The sequence below is a fragment of the Cygnus atratus genome, chromosome 23 (genome assembly GCF_013377495.2).
Source record: "Cygnus atratus isolate AKBS03 ecotype Queensland, Australia chromosome 23, CAtr_DNAZoo_HiC_assembly, whole genome shotgun sequence".
Taxonomy (NCBI): Eukaryota; Metazoa; Chordata; class Aves; order Anseriformes; family Anatidae; genus Cygnus; species Cygnus atratus.
In genome coordinates this window covers 7,466,089-7,485,686 of record NC_066384.1, presented here as the reverse complement: position 1 = coordinate 7,485,686, position 19,598 = coordinate 7,466,089, and the positions used below count along the sequence as shown (strand labels likewise).

The 19,598-nt window shown below is 45.8% G+C and overlaps 1 protein-coding gene across 12 annotated transcripts in view; it reads right to left on the bottom strand.

The window, feature by feature from the left end:
* The window catches only part of LUZP1 (leucine zipper protein 1), a 97,188-nt gene that overhangs the window by 55,583 nt on the left and 22,007 nt on the right, over positions 1-19,598 (bottom strand). For 7 of the 12 annotated variants that reach the window (XR_007709122.1, XM_035565111.2, XM_035565112.2 and 4 more), the window contains one exon: positions 3,499-6,744. Coding sequence is in view for 11 of the 12 variants with exons in the window: in XM_035565111.2 (XP_035421004.1) it covers positions 3,499-6,639 (3,141 nt within the window). In the remaining variant the exon portion in view is untranslated. Of the gene's footprint in view, positions 1-3,498; positions 6,745-9,050; positions 9,319-14,396; positions 14,450-19,598 lie in introns of all 12 variants that reach the window. The other 5 variants (XM_050715236.1, XM_035565114.2, XM_050715237.1 and 2 more) reach the window with 3 other exon arrangements.

Here is a 19,598-nt window from a genome sequence, read left to right as displayed (position 1 = left end):
GAACACACTCAAGTCCTTGGACAAAATTACTGAGGTATAAAGAAAGAAGAAGGAAAGAAAAAAAACAGTAATATGGCATGACTGGTTGCTTGAGTTGGAAGCTGATGTGGAGTCAGCAAGGATACAATGGTGATGGGTGCCATTTCTCTTAATCCTTGAGCAGAAGAGAGGAGAGAGCGGGCATCCCTGGATACTGTCAGGGAGACTTCCATGAGACCTCCACCCCCATAAGGTACATACGAAGAAAAGCCTACCTTTAGGTTTTTAATCTAACATCTGTGGCACACCACCCAAGTCCAAGGCAGTCACATTAATATCACAGCCACAAGAAAAAAAAAAAAAAAAAAAAAGCACATATCTTGCACAGTTGCCGGCTTAATAACAGTTTCCTGTTATTAACTTTTGCACTAAATCAGACACTGCAAATTTTCAGCAAGTATCATGCCAGAGAAATACTTATTTCATTATCTGAAACACAGACCATCCGAATGACTGAAGTGCTGCATCTCCTCGTCTTTCATGAAAGCCTAGAAAAACTGCCTGTAAGCACTAGAGGGAGCAAGTCCTCAAGCTGCAACATGCCATCCATCAGTGCCTACAGCTGATCCTACAGCACCTACCCAAAGCAGAGCTCTGAAGAGCTTCTGTAGTGCAATATTGCTCAAAGCTGAGCTTGTGTAGCTTGTTTGCTTACATCAGCAATTAAACAAACCGAAGGCTTAATTTACACCTTGTGCCTGGCATCTCCTTACAAGAATTATTTCCATGTGCTCAGTTTGGATCTGACCCAAAAGACAGGCTGAGGCAGGGGCTAAGCCTCCTGCTCTGCTGCAGCAAACAATCAGATACAATGAGCGTCTCACAGAGAACACAGACAGAACGATGTGGTTCTTACAAAACCAGCACCAACCCTGTGTTTTCAAAACAGGATTTTTAAGGCGATCTGAGACTTTGAATATTGGAGCTGGAGTAGGTGTTGGGGGGGGGGGGGGCGGGGTGCTGAGGTGACAGTGACGTCTTTACAGGAAAGCTGAATGTGGAAAGCTGCTCCGTGTTAGTTAGCACTGAACAGTGCTGAGTCTTCCACCAATGAAACAGGAACATCTTTATCAGAAACACAGATCCCATCAGAAAAAGACTGCTTGTGATGTTAATCTAAAGATATCCTTCAAAGGCAAATACTTTTTTTTTTTTTTTTCCTGAGGGCATAAACAATATTTTGAGCTGCCCAAAAACAATTAAATGAAATTTGGATTGCTCTGGTATACCTGTGTATCACCAGTCTTTCAGGGTAACTTCATGCTGCTCATTTACATGCTATTAATGTACTTATTTTATGGCCATGAATTGAGAATACTGACTACATGGTATCTGGGTGATTTTATTTTTAGGTAAGATGCAGAGAAGGACATAACACAACATTCAAAAGCCCTGTGTGAACTAACCACACGTCTGCTTGCCTGCCTACCTATCACTCCACATATGGCCAAGGATGGAAGCTAGCTAGTTCATCAGAGATAGTGAGACACATAGAGGTTAGGACGCTCTCTGTAAGGTACACTTCAGCTGCTGTCATAGGCATGCTGCACAGCAAGCAAATTTGAGCTAACTGACCTTGAGACCACCTGCAGACTGTACTGCAGACCTACACTCAGTCCTGGATGTACTGCTAGGGGAAATATGGGAGAAAAATATGCACTTGCCTAAAGTTTCATTTTTCTGGGAACTGTTCCTTAGCTAGCATGGTAGCCCATGAACACCCACATCATTGCCTACCCGAGTTGTGTTTTTTTTGTTTTGTTTTTGTTTGTTTTTTTCCCTGCAAGCAACAGGTCCTGCAAATGCCTAAAAGCATTGCCAGCTTTGTGAGGCTGACTCGCTTCAGGGTGCTGTCAGAAACTGTTTGGGTTGCACTACATTGAACTACCATTTTCAGAAGAGTTAAATTGGACAGTCAGATCTTCTGAGAGGAAAGAATCGTCTGTTCTCAGCTAAGCCGTTTGGCCAACAAGGCAGATGTCTTCTCACCTTCTCTTTGGGGCTCCATGACTGGCTGCATGCTAGCCCAGCTGCAAGGAAAGGCCTCTTCAGATGCAAGACTCATGTTTGTGGGTACCATGAATTCAAACTCCTGGGCCAGTGGGAGGCCCAGGGCTGGTTCTCCCATTTCCTAAGCAACACTATGCAAAAGGAGACTGTCAGTTCTGCCTGGATTCATGGAAGAGAAGTACAGACTGCCTGTAGCACACCAGTGACCATGGCCAGGGAGAATATTGTCGCGTGGACTCTCACAACTACAGTTGTAACAGAAGTAGGGTTGCACAGACCTTTCTCCCTATAATATCCATTCAAGCACATTGTCTGGGTGATCCCATTCCTCACTGTCCCCTTCAATACAGGAAATTTAGGTTGTTCACTGAGGTTGATGAATGCCAGCAATCATGCCTGATGCATTCTTAGTGTCCAAACACAGCTGGAAAGCCAACTTGCACATTTTAATGCTAGGCAATAGACTCTACAGAGTAAATGCAATGGTGCAAAGTGTTCTGTGCCTTTCATTGCCAGAGAAGTGGAATGATTTTGTACATCGGCACCATCTCATCTTTGTCAATGCCACAATCATCTGGTTGTGAATTTGTCCCCTCTGTCAACAGTACTATCAGATTACTCACCTAGGCTCCCCTAGGTGGCTGGAAATGGAAGTGGCTGCTTAGATCAGCTTTAAGTAAAGAGCAGAGGCAGTAGGTGCAGTGGGAATCAGCACATGGTTTAACAGACTGGAGGGCCACTTGGTGCCAGTGGGTGGATTTAAAATATGCTGGGGTCTGCAACTATTGGCAAGTGCATCTCACCAGCCACTCTCTGCCCCCACTCAGGTGGACTCCTCATTAGTAACACCCAAAAGAACAGGAAAGGAGGAAAGCCATCCCTGTGGCTCTCACTTTTCAGACAGTGTATTGATACAGACCAAGGAGGTAGCAACCCTCCCATGTAACCAGCCATCACTGGTCTGTTTAGGAGATGTCCAGGAAGCATTTCCACACCAGAGTCCAGAAGTGGGCTCTGGTTTTGCATGCAGGAAATCATGCAGCCCTTAGCAAACAGAGCTAAAGCTGCCCGGAGGCACAAGCCTATAAAAGTCTCATTTGCCTCATTCTTTTGGTGGTTCTCCAAGCTGACTGTGCCATGCAAAGCCACTCTGAAAAACTTATCATATCCTACATACCCTGTGACCGTATCTTCTCTGATCTTGGAAAGACCAAATAGATATCAGTTTGTTATTATTCACATAGCATTAAAAGATCAGTGCAAGTAGATCTAATTTCAATAAATCTAGATTTCTTTACACATACTTTTTACAAGATACTCCACTGAGTTTGACAGGAGTTGGATGAGGGCAGGAAATAAGCCGTAAGAATTCCAAATCAGGTGCCCTACAACTAACAGACAACTTTAAAACAAGTTGAAAGGCAAGAGCGCTTAATGTAACACACTTACAGGTAATGTACTTTGGTGCCATGTAGCAGCCACTGTAGGATCACTGGTGTAGCTCCTGCGCATTAGCAGTTCTGATGCACTTAAGTTACTTTTGGTCCTTCGGGACCCCAGTTCAGGGGCATTCCAGGAATTAGCTGTGGCACTGGTTCTTGCTGAGGTCTGCTCCAAGGAGTTTGTTCGTGCACTGTTCCCTTCCATTTCGGAGAGGTCCACTGAGGACGTGCACTTGTTTGTAGTACTGGAAGCTGCATTTTTCTCTACTTTTGTTTGAGAGTCCTCCACGGAATGTAAGCCTTGTCTTGTTCTCCATGAACTTCTCAGAGTCACATGTTTTGTTTCAGACGAAACTGCATCTGAAGAGCCGTGGCTCTTTGAGCTGATTGTCTCTGAAGGCAACTCACTGTTCTTCTCTGAGAGTTCAGTAGTCTTTATTACAATGCTGCTTCTGGAGACCACTGTTTCTGTTCTACCTCTCAGAGCCGCCTCTCCAATTCTGTCGGCCTCAGATAATTTCAGAGCACTCCTATTAACTGATACCTCGAAGGGTGGGGAGAGATTGTTAGTTATTGTCGAGGGCTCATTCAGAGCAACTCTGATGTTGCTGGTGGTAACATGCTTCTCCTTTGCTGCTATGTCTGCACTGGGCCTTGGAGCTGTTGGCTCAGAGGGGAAGATCGTGATGCTGCTTGTCATTTTACTTGTTACCGTTTTAAAACTAGACTTCTGTTTTTCTGACTCTGCCTCAGATGTAGTCCCTCCCATGACTGCCTTCATGTCCTTTTCAACAATTGCAGGTTTAATGATGGCTTTTGATCTCAGAGCTTCTCTTGGGCTGAATGACCTTCTGGATTTAAATCCTCCAGTGCTGGCATCTGATGCTTTTATACACTTGGTGGAGTCTTCATCATGTACAGTGTTTTTGTCATTTTCAAAGAGAGATGCTCTAAAAACTCCCCTGGAATTGGAGAACTGCTTGGAATTGGCTTTCTTCCTTGTCTCAAAATCTGATTGAGCGTTTGTTTTTTTGCTTCTTCCTGTTTCTTCATCTGAATTAAGTTTGTCATGACTACTCCGGATGGTTTTGGAGTCTGTTTTTAAGCCAGCATTTACATGATCTGTTGCTGAAGTTGAAGATTGCTCTGTGTCTTCTTTATCAGGACCTGTAAGAATCTGTAGAACGTCTTCTTGACTCCTTGAGTGATGTGAACGCTTTGTTGGTGAAGGTTTTGCGTTTTCAAGTGACATGTCTGTGAATTCTCTTTCCTGGGAGATTATTGCTCTTTTAGCCCTTCCCTCTAAGGGCTGCTTGTGTGATGCTGCAAAGGTGTTCATTGCTTCTGTTTTAGTGCCAATGCAATCTGATGCCAATGTGTGGGAGGAGAGGTGGTACCTGTATGCTGATGCCATGCCATTGGAAGAGGAATAATTACCCCTGGGGAGCAGTGTGTCCCCCAAGAAGTCACTAACTTCTGCCTGGTTTGTTTTCAGCTTCTCAGCTAAAGAAGCCACTAATTCACCTTTGCTCGACTTGTCATCCCGTATGTCAGTGCTGGTTTGGCAGTTGCCCCGGAGTGTTTGAGATGGTTTTTCAGCCTTGGATCTCAGGCCTGTGTCACCAACAGGTTTAGAAGGTGTTTTCCAAGATTTCTGCTCATGTGCAGCAGGAGGGTATCGACTGAGGACAGATGGCTGCTCCTTTGGTCTCTTCCCCTCGTTCTGCACGATGGAGGCTTCCTTCTGACCAGATGAAAAAGTGGAAACTGAAGATTTCTCTTCCAGTCTTTTCATATCTGTTGCAGCAGCATCCACACTGGATGCTTTTCCTGCTTTTCTGTTCATTAAACTCGGACTGGGTACCTGCTTACCACCATGGCTGTAGCTGTCATTACTGAAGGAGAAATCTCTGTTCTTTACTCTTTCCCGGCGCTGCTGAGGTGAAACCTCCCTTGGCTTGTGCTTGGTGGCTGTTAAATCTGTTGCAACACCTCTGTATTTAGGTCTGTCATGTTTTCCCCTGCTAGAAAAGCTATCTTCATTTTCAACCTCTCCATTTTCCAGATCTTTCTGTTTCTTTATTTGCATTTTTATTTCTTCTAACTGACCAGTTAAGAGTTTGTTTTTATTCTGTTCACTCAAGTAACTGTCTTGCAGGTCATTGTTTTTGGCTCTCACTTTTTTCAATTCTTCTTCTAAAGATTCAAAATGCTTGATCTGAGTTTTAAGTTTCTCAATTTCTTGGGTGAGATCTTTCACTTTGTTGTCTTCCTGATTTTTATTCTTTTGGTTTTCTGATTTATTCCTGGTTTCATTTTCTACATGTTTTAGGTAATCCACACTTCCCTTCCTTCTGGTCTCTTTAGAAGGCAATGCAGAAGTCAAGTCATCTTCAATTCTCAAATCATTTCTGTCAAGGAGATTATTTGATGACCTTTCTAGCAAGTTGGATGCATTTCTAGTTTGATCTGCCCTATTCAGTTTATTGTTTTGTTCTAGTTTCTGTGTTAGCTCCTGGATTATTTTCTCATTCTGCTTTTCTCTTTCATTAAAATGTTTTCTTTCACTGATAAAGGTTAGTGCTAAAGATTTCAGTTTTTCTAACTCACCCGTTAAGCTCTGCTCAGTTTTATCCAGCCTGTCTTCAGATGCTTCAAGTTCTTTAACTTTCACTCGAAGTACTTCTAATTCTGTAGATATCTTTTTGGTCAAATTCTTTTCTTCATTGAGGCTAAGACACAGCTGTGTGCAGTCATTCTTGCTCCTACCAAAGGCCTCCTCCAGTTTCTCCAGCTCTGCCATTCTCCTCTGCAGGTGTTCAATTTCTGACTTCAGTTCTCGGGTGAGGCTCTCTTCCTCTTGAAGTTTTTCTTTCATTAACCGGCAAAGCTCTTCAGCTTTCTTAATTTCTTCATCCTTGCCTTCAATCTTTAGCACTCTTTTCCGTAGGGCTTCAATGTCAGCTAGCATGCTGGAATTGCTGCCTTCTGCCTGGATAACTTTGTCCTGGAGGTCAAGCAGCTCATCCTCTGCTTTCTGGAGATTTTTGGTTGCTTCCTCCAGTTCATCAAGGCGACGACTAAGACTCTGCAATTTGAATCGTAGATGCCGATTTGAGGTCTCCTTATAACCTGTAAATTCTGCCATGTTTATTTTTTATTCCTTTTAGGTAGAAGCTTTGCTCAGTCTGGGTGCTTAACACTTTGTGTATTCCTGTTATGTTACACTTTCTTTGGAGAGCGGCAACTCACCCTAAAAGAAAAAACACTTGAAATGAGTAGGGAAGCTCAGAATACACATATTATATATCTGATATGCATATACATACATATACAAATATTTATATGATTTTTTTTTTAAATTAAACGTGTTTCTGGTGCTAAATTAGGAAAAAATAAACTGTGAAGGACCACTTTGGTTATACAGAATTTCCAAAAATAGCCTGTTACCAATAGCTGATGAAGGAAGTGTCCTCTGCTGTCTGCATAGGCAATGCTTGCCTACCCTGCAGCCCTGCACAGCCAGGGTCAGCAGTTGATACAAGCCTGCCTTTGCACAGGCTCCTGGGTCAGGCACATGCAGGAGCCAGGTCCCTACACAGTCATGTACCCATGCAACTAATGACTCTCATCTCAGCCATTCATGTCTCCTGAAGACTCCTTACAGATGGAGACTCATGGACTATGAATAAGACCTGGAAACTAGAAAATACAGACCCCCAGACATTCGGTGAGTGACAGCAAGTGGGGCTGGAAGGCTGAGCAGGCGGTTCTCAGTGCATGCAGGCCCCCCCCACTAGTTGTGCATGGCCTTGATTCACAGAGGTGGGGGAAGGCAGAAGCTCCCTCATGTCTCTGCTAAGGGACTGCTGCATGCAGCTTGCCTGGCTGCTCCAGCAAGAAACAGGGAGCTCCAGCATACCGGTGAAGGCTGAGAGCTGCTGCCAGCCAGCACTGCCCATCGCTTCCGGTATTTCTCCTGCAGCCGACGTTACTTGGCATCAGACTTTACCTGGGTTGTAATTATGTCCCGAGGACACTGTACCAACGGAGTTTCAAGTTTCTCCTCTCCTGTTTCAAAAGCTGTCAGTGCCATCAGCTGTCACCCATTCACCCACCCAAGAGAGGAGCAGTTGCAAATCCTCATGCTTCTATTCCTTGCTGCCACTGATGATGAGCAGCAATTACAGTATATGGGCAAGCTCCAACACACTAAATGTAGCTCTCTTCCCAGGTTGGAGATGGCAGGGCTTTTTTCAAACGGCCCTTCTGTGCTCAGCATGGGGTAGCCAGGATGGAGGTGGGAGGATAAGGTATCCTCCTCTGGTTCTCAACATCAGCATTGTCCTGTCCTGGGCTTCAGGTACATCCCAGCCATGCAGTGAGTGTGCAAGGGCTAATGCAAGCATGTGGAAGGGGAGGTGACTGCAGCTCTTTGACCTGTGCCCTTGCTCAGGCTGTCTGTCTTGAAGCAGGATATGGCCTCCAGCATTTCTGTCGGAGCTCTCTGCAGAGGAAACACTCAGGAGTTTCCTATTTCACAGTGCCAAGAGGTGAACAGCAGGATGTGGGGAGGAGACAGTGCTGGTAAAGGAGACTGCCGTGCCCCAGCACAAAGCCTTTGATCGAAGGTGATTCATTTCCTGATGGGCAAAGGGGACTGCAGTGCAAACACGCACCAGTGGCACACACCAGGCAATTGCCATGCACACCAGGCACCCTGAGTGCACATCAGACACCCATGGCATGCATCAGGCACCTGCTGTGCACACCAGGCACCCTGTGGTCCCTCTTCTGCGGGATGACTCTCACCAACATATTTGCTCAGTCTCATGCACACCAGGAAGCTGAAAGGAGCACTGTAAAGAGCAAATGAACAGGAACCTCGGGCCCCCTGTATGTACTGGGGTGTCTGGACTTGGCTGTACACATGTCCGCTCCCTCACTATGGTGGTCACATCCCACGCCTGAGCCACCCTCCCTTGCGCTGCCTACACACCGTAAAGGCCACATAGGCCACAGCCCTGCTGAGCGGCCGACAGCTTTGGCTGCAAATAGGAAAGGCTGTTCAGACCCAGGCAGGATCCCATCAAGAAACGTCACCGGAATGTCACAAGAAAGGGCAAAGAAACTTTGCAGCACCATGAAAAACAACACTGTTCCCAGAATGCCTTGGAGAAGGGAGTTAATGGTTAACTCAGCGTCAGGCACCAGTCAGGACGCACAGTCAGACCCAGCCTTCAGTAACAGCAGCTGCATTTCAGACTGGCTGTAAGGATGCAATCCTGCAGGAGCTTCACATGGGCACAAATGTGGGACTCTCAGCAGTGCTTGTGCGCAGCACTGACTTTCAGGCCACAGCTCTTGCAGGTTGCTTCTGCAGAGCTCGGCAGGTGAGGGCTGTGTGCTGCCTGTGAGCACTGCACCAGTCTGGGGAACAGCTCTGGTTTCCAAGTGACAGGCTCCTCACCATGGAAAGATCACAGCGGCTTTGCAAGCTCTGTCAGTGAGACTGGCCTCACAACCCCCGTCTGAAGAAAAGGTGGAAAATGAAGATACCTCCAAAGGCAGGTGCACAGAGGGGTCAGGGAGCTGGATCTCCCTCTCCTCCCTCTTATTCTATTCCTGCAGAATCAGCTGTCATCTAGGTAGAGTTGAATCTCTCCTCTCACACCCTCCGGGTCCTTACGAAGCTGCATCATGAAGGGCAGTAGTGGCTCAAGTTCAGTGAACTACTGCTTGCAGAGAGAGGCCCTTGCCCTCAAAGACGGCACTTCTGAGAATAAATTATCTCCCTGGGCAGTGACCTGGCATGGTCTGATGGAATCTACAACAGGAAGAACAGGGGTTATGGGCACAGACCCCTGGGAAGGGATGCACTATTGCAGCTAAACCACCCTTAAACTAACTTGTTCCACCAAATCACCCTCCCGAAGTTGGTTCCTGCAGATTTGGGACCATGGCTAGGTAATTACCTGCCCTTCTGTCTGTACCTGGTAATGCTTGGTGAAGAGCTTGGCGAGAATTAAGAGTCAAGAATTAGACCCTCAGGCTACACTGTCAGAGCCCATGGGTCACAAAGAGCAGGAGAGGGATGTTGAGGCACTATCCCAAGAGTCATTGATGCCAGAGGCTGCTCAGAATCCCAGAGGAGAACCTGATTTCTAAAGAAAAATTCAAATCTTTGAATTAAACTGAAAATTGAACTCAGTAATTAATTCTGAAAATGGTGAGGGAATGGTAGATCTCGTGGCATAAGAATCCCAGAATACAGGCCTTCAGGGTCAAAGGGACCTTCTGGGATGTTGCCTTCCCCATAAACCTTCTCATATGTCTGGAATTAAGGGCCCTCCCAAGACTGCATCTGCAGAGATCACTTGTCTTTGCATCCTGTCTTCTGTGCCAAATTCACTGTTCCACTCAACAGCAGCTTGGGGTCACTGGAGATCTCTCTCTCATAGGCTTCAAAGCCTGCCAACTATCCAAATCTTCCTCTGTAGGAGACAAAAACCAGGACTTACCTCATTGCCAGAGTACTCAGAGGCAGAGCAAACAAGCTGCTCTGATGGGAGCTCACCTTTGATTTATATTTAGAATTAATGGTTCCAAAATTTTAACTGTGGCAGCTGGTTCCTCTGCCCTCTGGTTAACTGTCTGTTGCGTAGGGAACATTTAAACCCAACAAATTAGAAATGATGGGCCCCCAGGTGCACCTCATGTCACATAAAACTCATTTCTCCACAGTACATCCTCACCAGAAGCATTTTGCAATGTACTCCACCTGGTTTCCTCAAAAACAGCCAGACTGCCCTGATAAGTCGTCTTTTGAAGAGAGAGACCTAGTCTGTAACACCAAACAGACAGTAGGATTCTCAGTGCTTGGGAGACTCCCCAAAACAATCTCAGCTGATTATGGCACCAAATATCTGCTCCTTGGGTGTTGAAACATTTTTTCTCAAAACTTTTTTGGGGTATCCTATGTCCTGTATCTTATTTGATGTCTCTCAAGAGTAGTTATTTTATTTATTATATTTATTACCCCTCTGACAGGCATCAAATAGGGAACAGTTGAAAGATCTTGAAGCAAGGGATACAGGACAACTTCTAAGATCAAGACATCCTATGATGTGGTAGCAAACATCTCCAGGATCTTCAGGACCCTTGAAGTCTGTAGCTAAATCAGTGATGGGCTCTGTGTGGCTTGGTAAATCACACACAACTGCCCTTTGGGATCTCCCATAACCACCTTGAACTCTGCAGAAGCTATGTGGGAACATTCCTAGCCTCACTGAGCCCCACAAGGACATCCTTCATACTCCAGCCAAACAGCCAAATTGCTGCCACACACAGGTACACATGTTCCCCCTGCCTAGAGTCGCTGAGGCCTTGAACTCCTTTTCTATCCGACCCAACCTTTCCCGTAGAAATGACTCATAACTAATGATTTCAGAAGTTAAAAACAAAAAAAAAAACAAAAAAACCTCACACATTGTGAGAACTGAGTCAAAGTTAAAGCCCTCTCTGTTGTCTTTTGCTAATATATCACAAGCTTTTTAATATACGAATACAGTGATGGATAAACACTAAGAAAATCAACTTATTTTGGCGTTCTAAGAGAAAAGGTGGGATTTCTCTGCTTTAAGTCACACTGCTACAAGGTTTATATATCTGAGTTGGTCATGTTCTCCAGACAATGGCATGGCATATTCAGAGGACATTCATTTCATTCTCAAAGCGGATTCTAGAAGACCAGATAACGTACCCTCCACCTCTCTCCATGGAAGGGGAATAAGCAGCTCAGGCTTAAATGGCAAAAGTGATGGGAAATGAATCCCAAGTAAAGATTGATTTCTGGATATAAAAAGAATCCTAATTCGTGAAGGCTCTCAGTGAAGAGTTGCACATTTCTAAACAACCAGACTTGGGACAGATCTCTTGGATGAGATTTAATTAACATACTTCACAGTCATAAATCTGCAAATTTCAGATGAAGAAAACCCATCACAGCTCCCTACATCTTGTACACCTTTATGAGGGATCTGGTGCTTTGTCTAGTGCTTTTGTATTCTTTAGAAGAGTTCCAAGCAGCATGCCATCCTTGGAGCAATCCCAGCTTCACAAGCCTCTTATCAATAGGGTGTTTTATTATTTTTACACTATGCTACTTTCTTCTTTTAATATATTTTATTGTGGAGGAATCCCAAAGAACAAAGGGCTGCTATTGCCTTCCTAAGAAAAACAGGCCATAGAGTTTCACCTACAAAACCCAACACTGAACCGTACAGTAGTACTCTTCAAAGTATGTGTGCAGCAAGACCTGCTTTCCCACAGCTATTTGAAAAGCAACGTGTCAAAAGATGTACTGACTCATAACATTCAAAAGGGAAGATAGGACACATATGTATGTACTATGTGTTTGACCTGCTGGTCAAACTGAGGCACAAGAGGGAAATACACAGGCAGTGGAAGCAGGGACATGTGGCCTGGCAAAAGTACAGGGATGCTGTCCGGATGTGCAGGGATGGGATCAGGAAAGCCAAGGCACGGATGGAACTGAGCTTGGCAAGGGCTGAGAAGAATGGGAATGGGAAGGGATTCTATAGGTACATTGCTCAGAAAAGAAAGGCCAAGGAGAGTGTCCCCACTCTGATGGACGAGAAGGGAGAACTGGTAGGAATAGACATGGAGAAGGCTGAGGTACTCAACAACTTCTTTGCCTCAGTCTTCACTGTCAGTCAGGTTTCCCACCTCTCTTGTTTCCCTGAACCCATAGATGGGGGCTGGGGGAGCAAAGTCCCACCCATTGTAAGCGAAGAGCGGGTCCAAGACCACCTGATGAAACTGAACAAGCACAAGTCTATGAGCCCTGATGCCATGCATCCCAGGGTCCTGAAGGAACTGGCTGATGTAGTTGCCAAGCCTCTCTCCATGATATTTGAAAAGTCCTGGCAGTCAGGCGAACTCCCTGGTGACTGGAAAAAGGGAAACATTGCTCCCATTTTTAAAAAGGGAATAAAAGAGGACCTAGGGAATTACAGACCAGTAAGCACCACCTCTGTGACTGGCAAGGTCATGGAAAAGATCCTCCTGGAAGCAATGTCAAGGCACATGCAACATGAAGAGGTGATCCGAGACAGCCAGCATGGCTTCACCAAGAGTAAATCGTGCCTGACCAATCTGGTGGCCTTGTGTGATGGAGTGACTGCATCAGTTGACAAGGAAAGACTGACCGATGTCATCTACCTCGACTTCTATAAGGCCTTTGACATGGTCCCACATGACATCCTGATCTCCAAGTTGGAGAGAGATGGATTTCATGGGTCGACCATTCAGTGGACAAGGAATTGGCCTGAAGGTCACACCCAGAGAGTGGTGGTCAGTGGCTCTACGTCTGGGTGGAGGCCGGTGATGAGTAGTGTTGCTCAGGGGCCTGTCCTGGGACTGGTACTATTTATTATCTTTATCAACAACGTAGACAGTGGGATCGAGTGCACCCTCAGCAAGTTTGCAGATAACACCAAGCTGAGTGGTGCAGTTGATACAACAGAAGGAAGGGATGCCATCCAAAGGGACCTGGACAAGCTGGAGAAGTGGGCCCATGTGAACCTAATGAGGTTCAACAAGTCCAAGTGCAAGGTGCTGCACCTGGGTCAGGAATCCCAGACATGAGAAGACTGGGAGAAGAACTCATTGAGAGCAGCCCTACAGAGAAGGACTTGGGGGTTCTGGTGGACGAAAAGCTTGACATGAGCCAGTTGTGCACGCTTGTGGCCCAGAAGTCCAACTGCATCCTGGGCTGAATCAAGAGAGGCATGGCCAACAGGTTGAGGGAGGTGATTGTCCCCCTTTGCTCCACCCTTGTGAGGCCCCTCTTTGAGTCTTGAGTCTAGGTCTGAAGCCCCCCAGCATGTTGATCTGTCAGAGCAGGTCCAGAGAGCCACAAAGGTGATCAAGGAGCTGGAGCACCTCTCCTATGAGAAAGGCTGAGAGCTGGGGCTGTTCAGCCTGAAGAAGAGAAGGCTCCAGGGTGACCTCATTGTGGCTTTTCAGTACTTAAAGGGGGCTTATAAAAAATATGGAGAGCGACTTTTTTCTAAATCAGATGATGACAGGACAAGGGGGAATGTTTTTAAACAGGAAGAATGGAAATTTAGATTAGATATCTAGAAGAAATTCTTTATTATGAGGCTGGTGAGACACTGGAACAGTTTGCCCAGAGAGGTTGTGGATGCCCTATCCCTCGAGGTGTTCAAGACAAGGTTAGTTGAGGCCTCAAGCAACCTAATCCAGTGGGTGGCATCCCTGCCCATGGCAGGGGAGTTGGAACTTGGTTATCTTTGAGGTCCCTTCCAACCCAAGCCAATATGCAAATAAGCAACCAGCTGGATTTACAAGACAGTGTAGATCAAATCAACCGCAACTGAATTTAACTGACAGAATCACACCATGAAAATCTCATTCACTGCTTAAATATTTTCATAAATCTGGTCTCTGACAGATTGACATAATGATATCCCAAAATGTGGGCAGTATGAAAGAATATAGAGCCATCCAAAGGAGGTGGACCTCATCCATAGAGCCAGACTCTCGTCAGTGGTGCCCAATGCCAGGACAAGAAGCAATGGGCACAGACTGGAACACAAAAAGTTCCATCTGAACATCAGGAAATACTTTCTCATGGTAAGGGTGACTGAGCACTAGCACAGGTTGCCCAGAGAGGTTGTGGGGTCTCCTTCCTTGGAGATATTCAAAAGCCATCCGGACACGGCCTGAGCAAGTGGCTCTAGGTGGCTCTGCTGGAGAAGTGAGGTTGGACCAGATGGCCTACAGAGGTCCCTTCCAACCTAAACCAGCTTTTGGTTCTGTGATTACTTGCAAATTAAAAGTAATTCAGATGTAACTCACCTTGTTCCATTGCAAATTTGTGCATGAGAACTTGTCCTGGAGTAAGCATCTCTCTGAAAGAGAGAATTTTTACCCTTAGTGTACAAATTCCACCTTCTCCTGTTTAAATGGACTAGCTTGAATGTCTTGAAAGATACGGCTAAGAAAATCTTTGAGCAATCTGAAAGTTGAGCATTATTTAAATACATTATAATGAACAAATTATTAGTGGTGTCCCTCAGGGGCTGATAATGTTTAATGTCTTTATTAATAACCTAGATGATGAGATGGAGTGTGATCTCAGAAAGTTCATGGATGATACCAGACTGGAAGGTGGGGGGAACATGGCTGATATGCTGGAGGGCAGGGCTGTTATTCAGAAGGACCTGGACAGACTGGAGAAAGGGGTGGACAGGAGCATCAGCAAAGAGAAGTCCAAATCTTGCTCCTGAGACAGAATGCCCTAAGCACCAGGAGAGGCTGGGGCTGGCTAGTTAGAAAGCAGTTTCACAGAAAAGGACCTGGAGGTCCTGGAGGATGAAAAGTTGAACAAAAGTTAGAAGTGCATCCTTGTGTCAAAGAAGGTTACCCATAAACTGGGCTGCACCAGCAAAAGTGAAGCCAGCACGTTGAGACAGGTGAACCTCCCCTCTCTTTGGTACTTGCAAGGCCACATCTGGAGTGCAGTATTCCTTTTACTGGGGCTTCCCAGTAAAAGGAAGACACAGATGTACTGGGGTGAGTCCAGCAGAGACCACCAAGATGGCCATGGGCTGGGGCAGAGGACATGCAAGGAGACACTGAAGGGACTGGGTTTATTCACCCCGGAGAAGAGAAGACAAAGACATTTTGCAGTTTGCAGCTACCAGGTGGGAGGGTGTAGAGAAGACAGAGTCAGGCTGGTTGAACAGTGAAAGGACAAGCAGCAAAGGACACAAGCTGCAAGAAGGAAAATTCCAAGTAGATATTAGCACAATTTATTTTTCACCACTAGCATGGTCAAACACTGGCACAGAGTCCAAGAGAAGCAGTGGAATCTCTGTTCTTTGAAGGTACTCAGAGTTCTACCAGACAAGGCCCTGGAACTCCCCAAGTGCTCCACAGCTGATGTGATTTATTACATACATCAGCAAATTTGCTGAGGGTGCACTCAATTTCACTGTCCATGTCACCAACAAAGATGTTAAATAGTACTGGTCCCAGTACTGACCCCTGAAGAAAACCACTCATCACTGATCTCCACTTGGACATTGAGCCATTGACTGCAACTCTTTGAGAGTGACCATCCAGCAAGTTCCTTATCCACCAAGTGGCCCAACCATCAAATCCATGGCTCTCCAATTTAGATACAAAGGATATCATGAGGGTCAGTGCCAAATGCTTTGCATATGTCCAGGTAGATGATGTCAGGTGATCTTTCCCTATCCACCAATGTTGTAACCCCATCGCAGAAGGCCACCAGATTTGTCAGGCATGATCTGCCCTTAGTGAAATCATTTTGGCTGTCGCCAATCACCTCCTTCTTTTCCATGTGCCTGAGCATAGTTTCCAGGATGATCTGCCCCATGATCTGGCCAGGCACAGCGGTGAGACTGACTGGGCTGTAGTTCCTCAGGTCTCTTCCTTTTTTCTCCTTTTTGAAAATGGGGGTTATGGTTCCCCTCCTCCAGTCAGTGGGATTTTCACCAGGCTGCCATGACCTTCTCAAATATGAGGGACAGTGGCTTAGCAACTAGATCCGCCAGATCTCTCTGGATCTGTCGATGTATCTCATCAGGTCCCATGGACTTGTGCAGCTTTAGGTTCCTTAGCTGGTGTTGAACCTGATCTTCTCCTACAGCGGGTGGTTCATAATTCTCACAGTTCCTGACTTTGCCTTCTGGGACTTGGGCTATGTAGCTGGAGATCTTGCCAATGAAGACTGAGGCAAAGAAGTCATTGAGTACCTCAGGCGTCTCTGCATCCCAGGTGACCAGGTCTCCCATTTCCCTTCCAGAGAGGACACACCATTTCCCTAGTCTTACTTTTACCACCAATGTACCTATGAAAGTCTTTCTTGTTGCCCTTTGTGTCCCTGTCCAAATTTAATTCTAATAGGGTGTTGGCTTTCCCAACCTGATCCCTGTCTGCTTGAATAATGCCTTTGTATCCCTCAAAGATTATCTGTCCTTGCTTCCACCCTCTGCAGACCTTCTTTTTCTGCTTGAGTTTGGCTGGGCACGTCTTGTTCATCCTTGCAGGTTTTTACCCAACTTCCTGGTGTTTTTACCCAACTTCCTCTTTGTTGGGATACCTCACTCCTGAGTTCCTGTCCTTGAGTATCAACCAGCCTTCTTGGGCTCCTCTTCCCTCCAGCATTTTGTCACATGCTACATGTCACATGCTTGGTTCATTACCAAGCAGATCCCTGAAGAGGGCAAAGTCTGCCCTCCTGAAGTCCAGGGTAGCGAGCTTGCTGTGCTCCCTCTTTGCTGCCCTCAGGATCCTAAACGGCACCAATGTCATGGCCACTGCAGCCAAGGCTGCCCTTGAGCTTCACATTCCCCACCAGCTCCTCCTTGTTGGCGAGGATGAGTTTAAGTTGGGCCCCAGATGAAGCTGACTTACTGGCTGGAGTGGCCAGAATTCTTTTGTGCTGCTCTTCAGGTGCTCTCCTGCTGACCCATGACCTCTTTCCAGGCTCTGGACATCTATCACTGACACTGGCATCAGACTGTGAGGAGCAGGATGGATTGAGGTTCCCCTCCCCCAGCAACCCTAGTTTAAAGCCCTTTTCACCAGCCTGGCAAGCCTATGACCGAACATGCTCTTCCCCATCTCTGACAGGTGAACCCCATCAGCCCCCAGCAGACCAGGTTTCTCAAAGCGAGTCCCATGGTGTAAGTAGCTGAACCCCTGCCCGTGGGTTTTACCAGAATTCGCTATTTAAATGATTCATTCTAGTTCTGTTTTTCCCCATGGATTTGCCATTTGGGCTTTCTGGTTTTCCCCATCAAGTACCTGCATTTCCTAACACTCCTTTGAATTTACATTATCATTTTTATTCTCCCCTATTTAGCACAGATTGTCTTCCAGCCACAGTTTTGGCCAAGGCATCTTGTTAGACATTTGTGAGAATTTAGTATTCAAGACATTTAATTTACTAAAGTATTTTCACGACTCCCAGTTGCTATGCTCTTAAATTTATATTTTTCTGCACACTCAGTTTTGCTCATCATTATCTACAGCTTTATGTATACATTTCTTTAGTGGCATCATTGGATATAACCTTCCGCTGGGGCTATATTAACTTGCCTGCACAAAACACACACAGTCATTTCACACCTGTGGGAATGGAGACAAAAAGCTTTTAGCTAGAAACACTCGTGCTAGCTGAAACTCTTCATGAATCGTGAGATAACCATCGTTCCTTTCAGGAACTGTAATTAAACAACTACTACTTCAGACCTGTACAGAAAATTTCTGTCAGAAGTCCTTAGGAGCATGACTGTGTTCCTCTCCAAACACACAGAAGCATCTTACTCTACATTTCCTGTTCCTTGGTTTGATTGCTTGTTGGTAATGGAGCCCCACAAGCTTTAGGACATCCCAACATGCCCATGTGGGAATGACTGTTGGCACCTACTCTCACTATCCTCTCCGCTAAACCAAGATAGACATGTTGCCAGCTGCACGTCTGCTAAGTACTAGAGGACTTTGTTATCTTGCACAAACACATTTTGCACTTAATCTGTCTGTTTTATCTTTTTACTTATGCTTTGATACTGCAACAACACTCCCTTACTGTGATTGGTGGAGCCCAGGCCCCCCTTGGTGGCACTGCTGGTCTTCTATGTTACCAATCATTAAAAGGTAATGAAGCATCCCATACACTAAGTTTCAGCCTTAGCCAATCCTAAAGATGAATGAGAATTATTAGTGCTTTGGCCTACAGCCATTTTTTCATTTATTTCTTCTCTTCTGGAAGCTGTAGGGGTTTGCAGTAGTCTCTGGAGAACAGCACTCGTCACAACCAACAGAAAGTCCATAGCTTAAAACACGGTTATAATTAGAGTCAAGAATCGCAATTTGCCCCATTGCAGTTGGAGTCCTCGGGGTCCTCCACACTGTCAGATGCACACAGGCCGAGTTCTGCATTCCACAGCTGATGAGTGGTCTAGTTTCAGGGGAGAGACAGAGTAGGGTTATTGTCCATGCTCTTGTGGATGGGACATACACCTGACACTCCTCCCTCCTCCACCTCTCCAAATGCTTAGGTAAGCTTAGATCCTCCCTGTTCTATTTTCTGCTAAACCATTACTCAGAATACCCGTGGGAAGTGTATTTTTGCACTGAGCACAATGCTGGGAGTGTTTGCGCACACCTGGGGAATGGGAGCCTTAGGCAACATAGGTCACCAGCGTACGTAGTCAGTAATGCTAGGAGCCTGATAGTCACTTCGGGCACAAGGACTGCCCTAGAGACACACATCAGCAAAACCTGGGGATTCCTTTTAGCAGTCTGGCCAAACAGGTTAGGGGGGAAAATCGATTAGACCACACTGGCACATTTCCACCTGAAATGTAGGTTAGGTGTGTTAGTTGGAATCTGCCCTGTGTGCATAAGCATCTGTAGTTTTAATTAAAGAGTTTCTGGTGCTGTATATGTATGCAAGGGAGTGTGAACATGTCATGCTCAAAGGTGGTAACGCTACTGACAATTCATGTCTGCATCACAGTTCAACATGATGAGAGCATCAGTGGGATTTTTCTTTCCTGCCCCAGGGTGGAACAGGCTGGGAGAAGTCCAGCATGTCATTTTCCATTTGTAAAGCAAAATTTTTCTGTCGTTTATACAGAAAAAGGACACAGGGGTCACCAGTTGTAGCAGGTAAGGATATTGTGACCAGAGCATTCAGTCAATTAAAGACAGAAGGAAGGAAAATGTTTCTAATTTGCTTTTGCCTTTTATGAGCTCCTTCTGGCACCCTGTTCTTGATCGCATGCAACGATACGTAGTCGTGGGAACAGGAGAAAAGTACTCCAGAAAAAAAAAAAAAGTATTAAAAAAAGATATTCAGACTAAATAAGAGCCAAAGTCCACTAAGACTGGAATGTCATTAATCCTGCACACCAGCTGCAGGCATCTAACAATGTCCCAGTGCAGCTGAAGAGAGGCAGATGATGTGTTTGCTTACACAGTGGGGAAAAGGGCACCCTGGCCCCACTGAACAAAAAGGCAAAA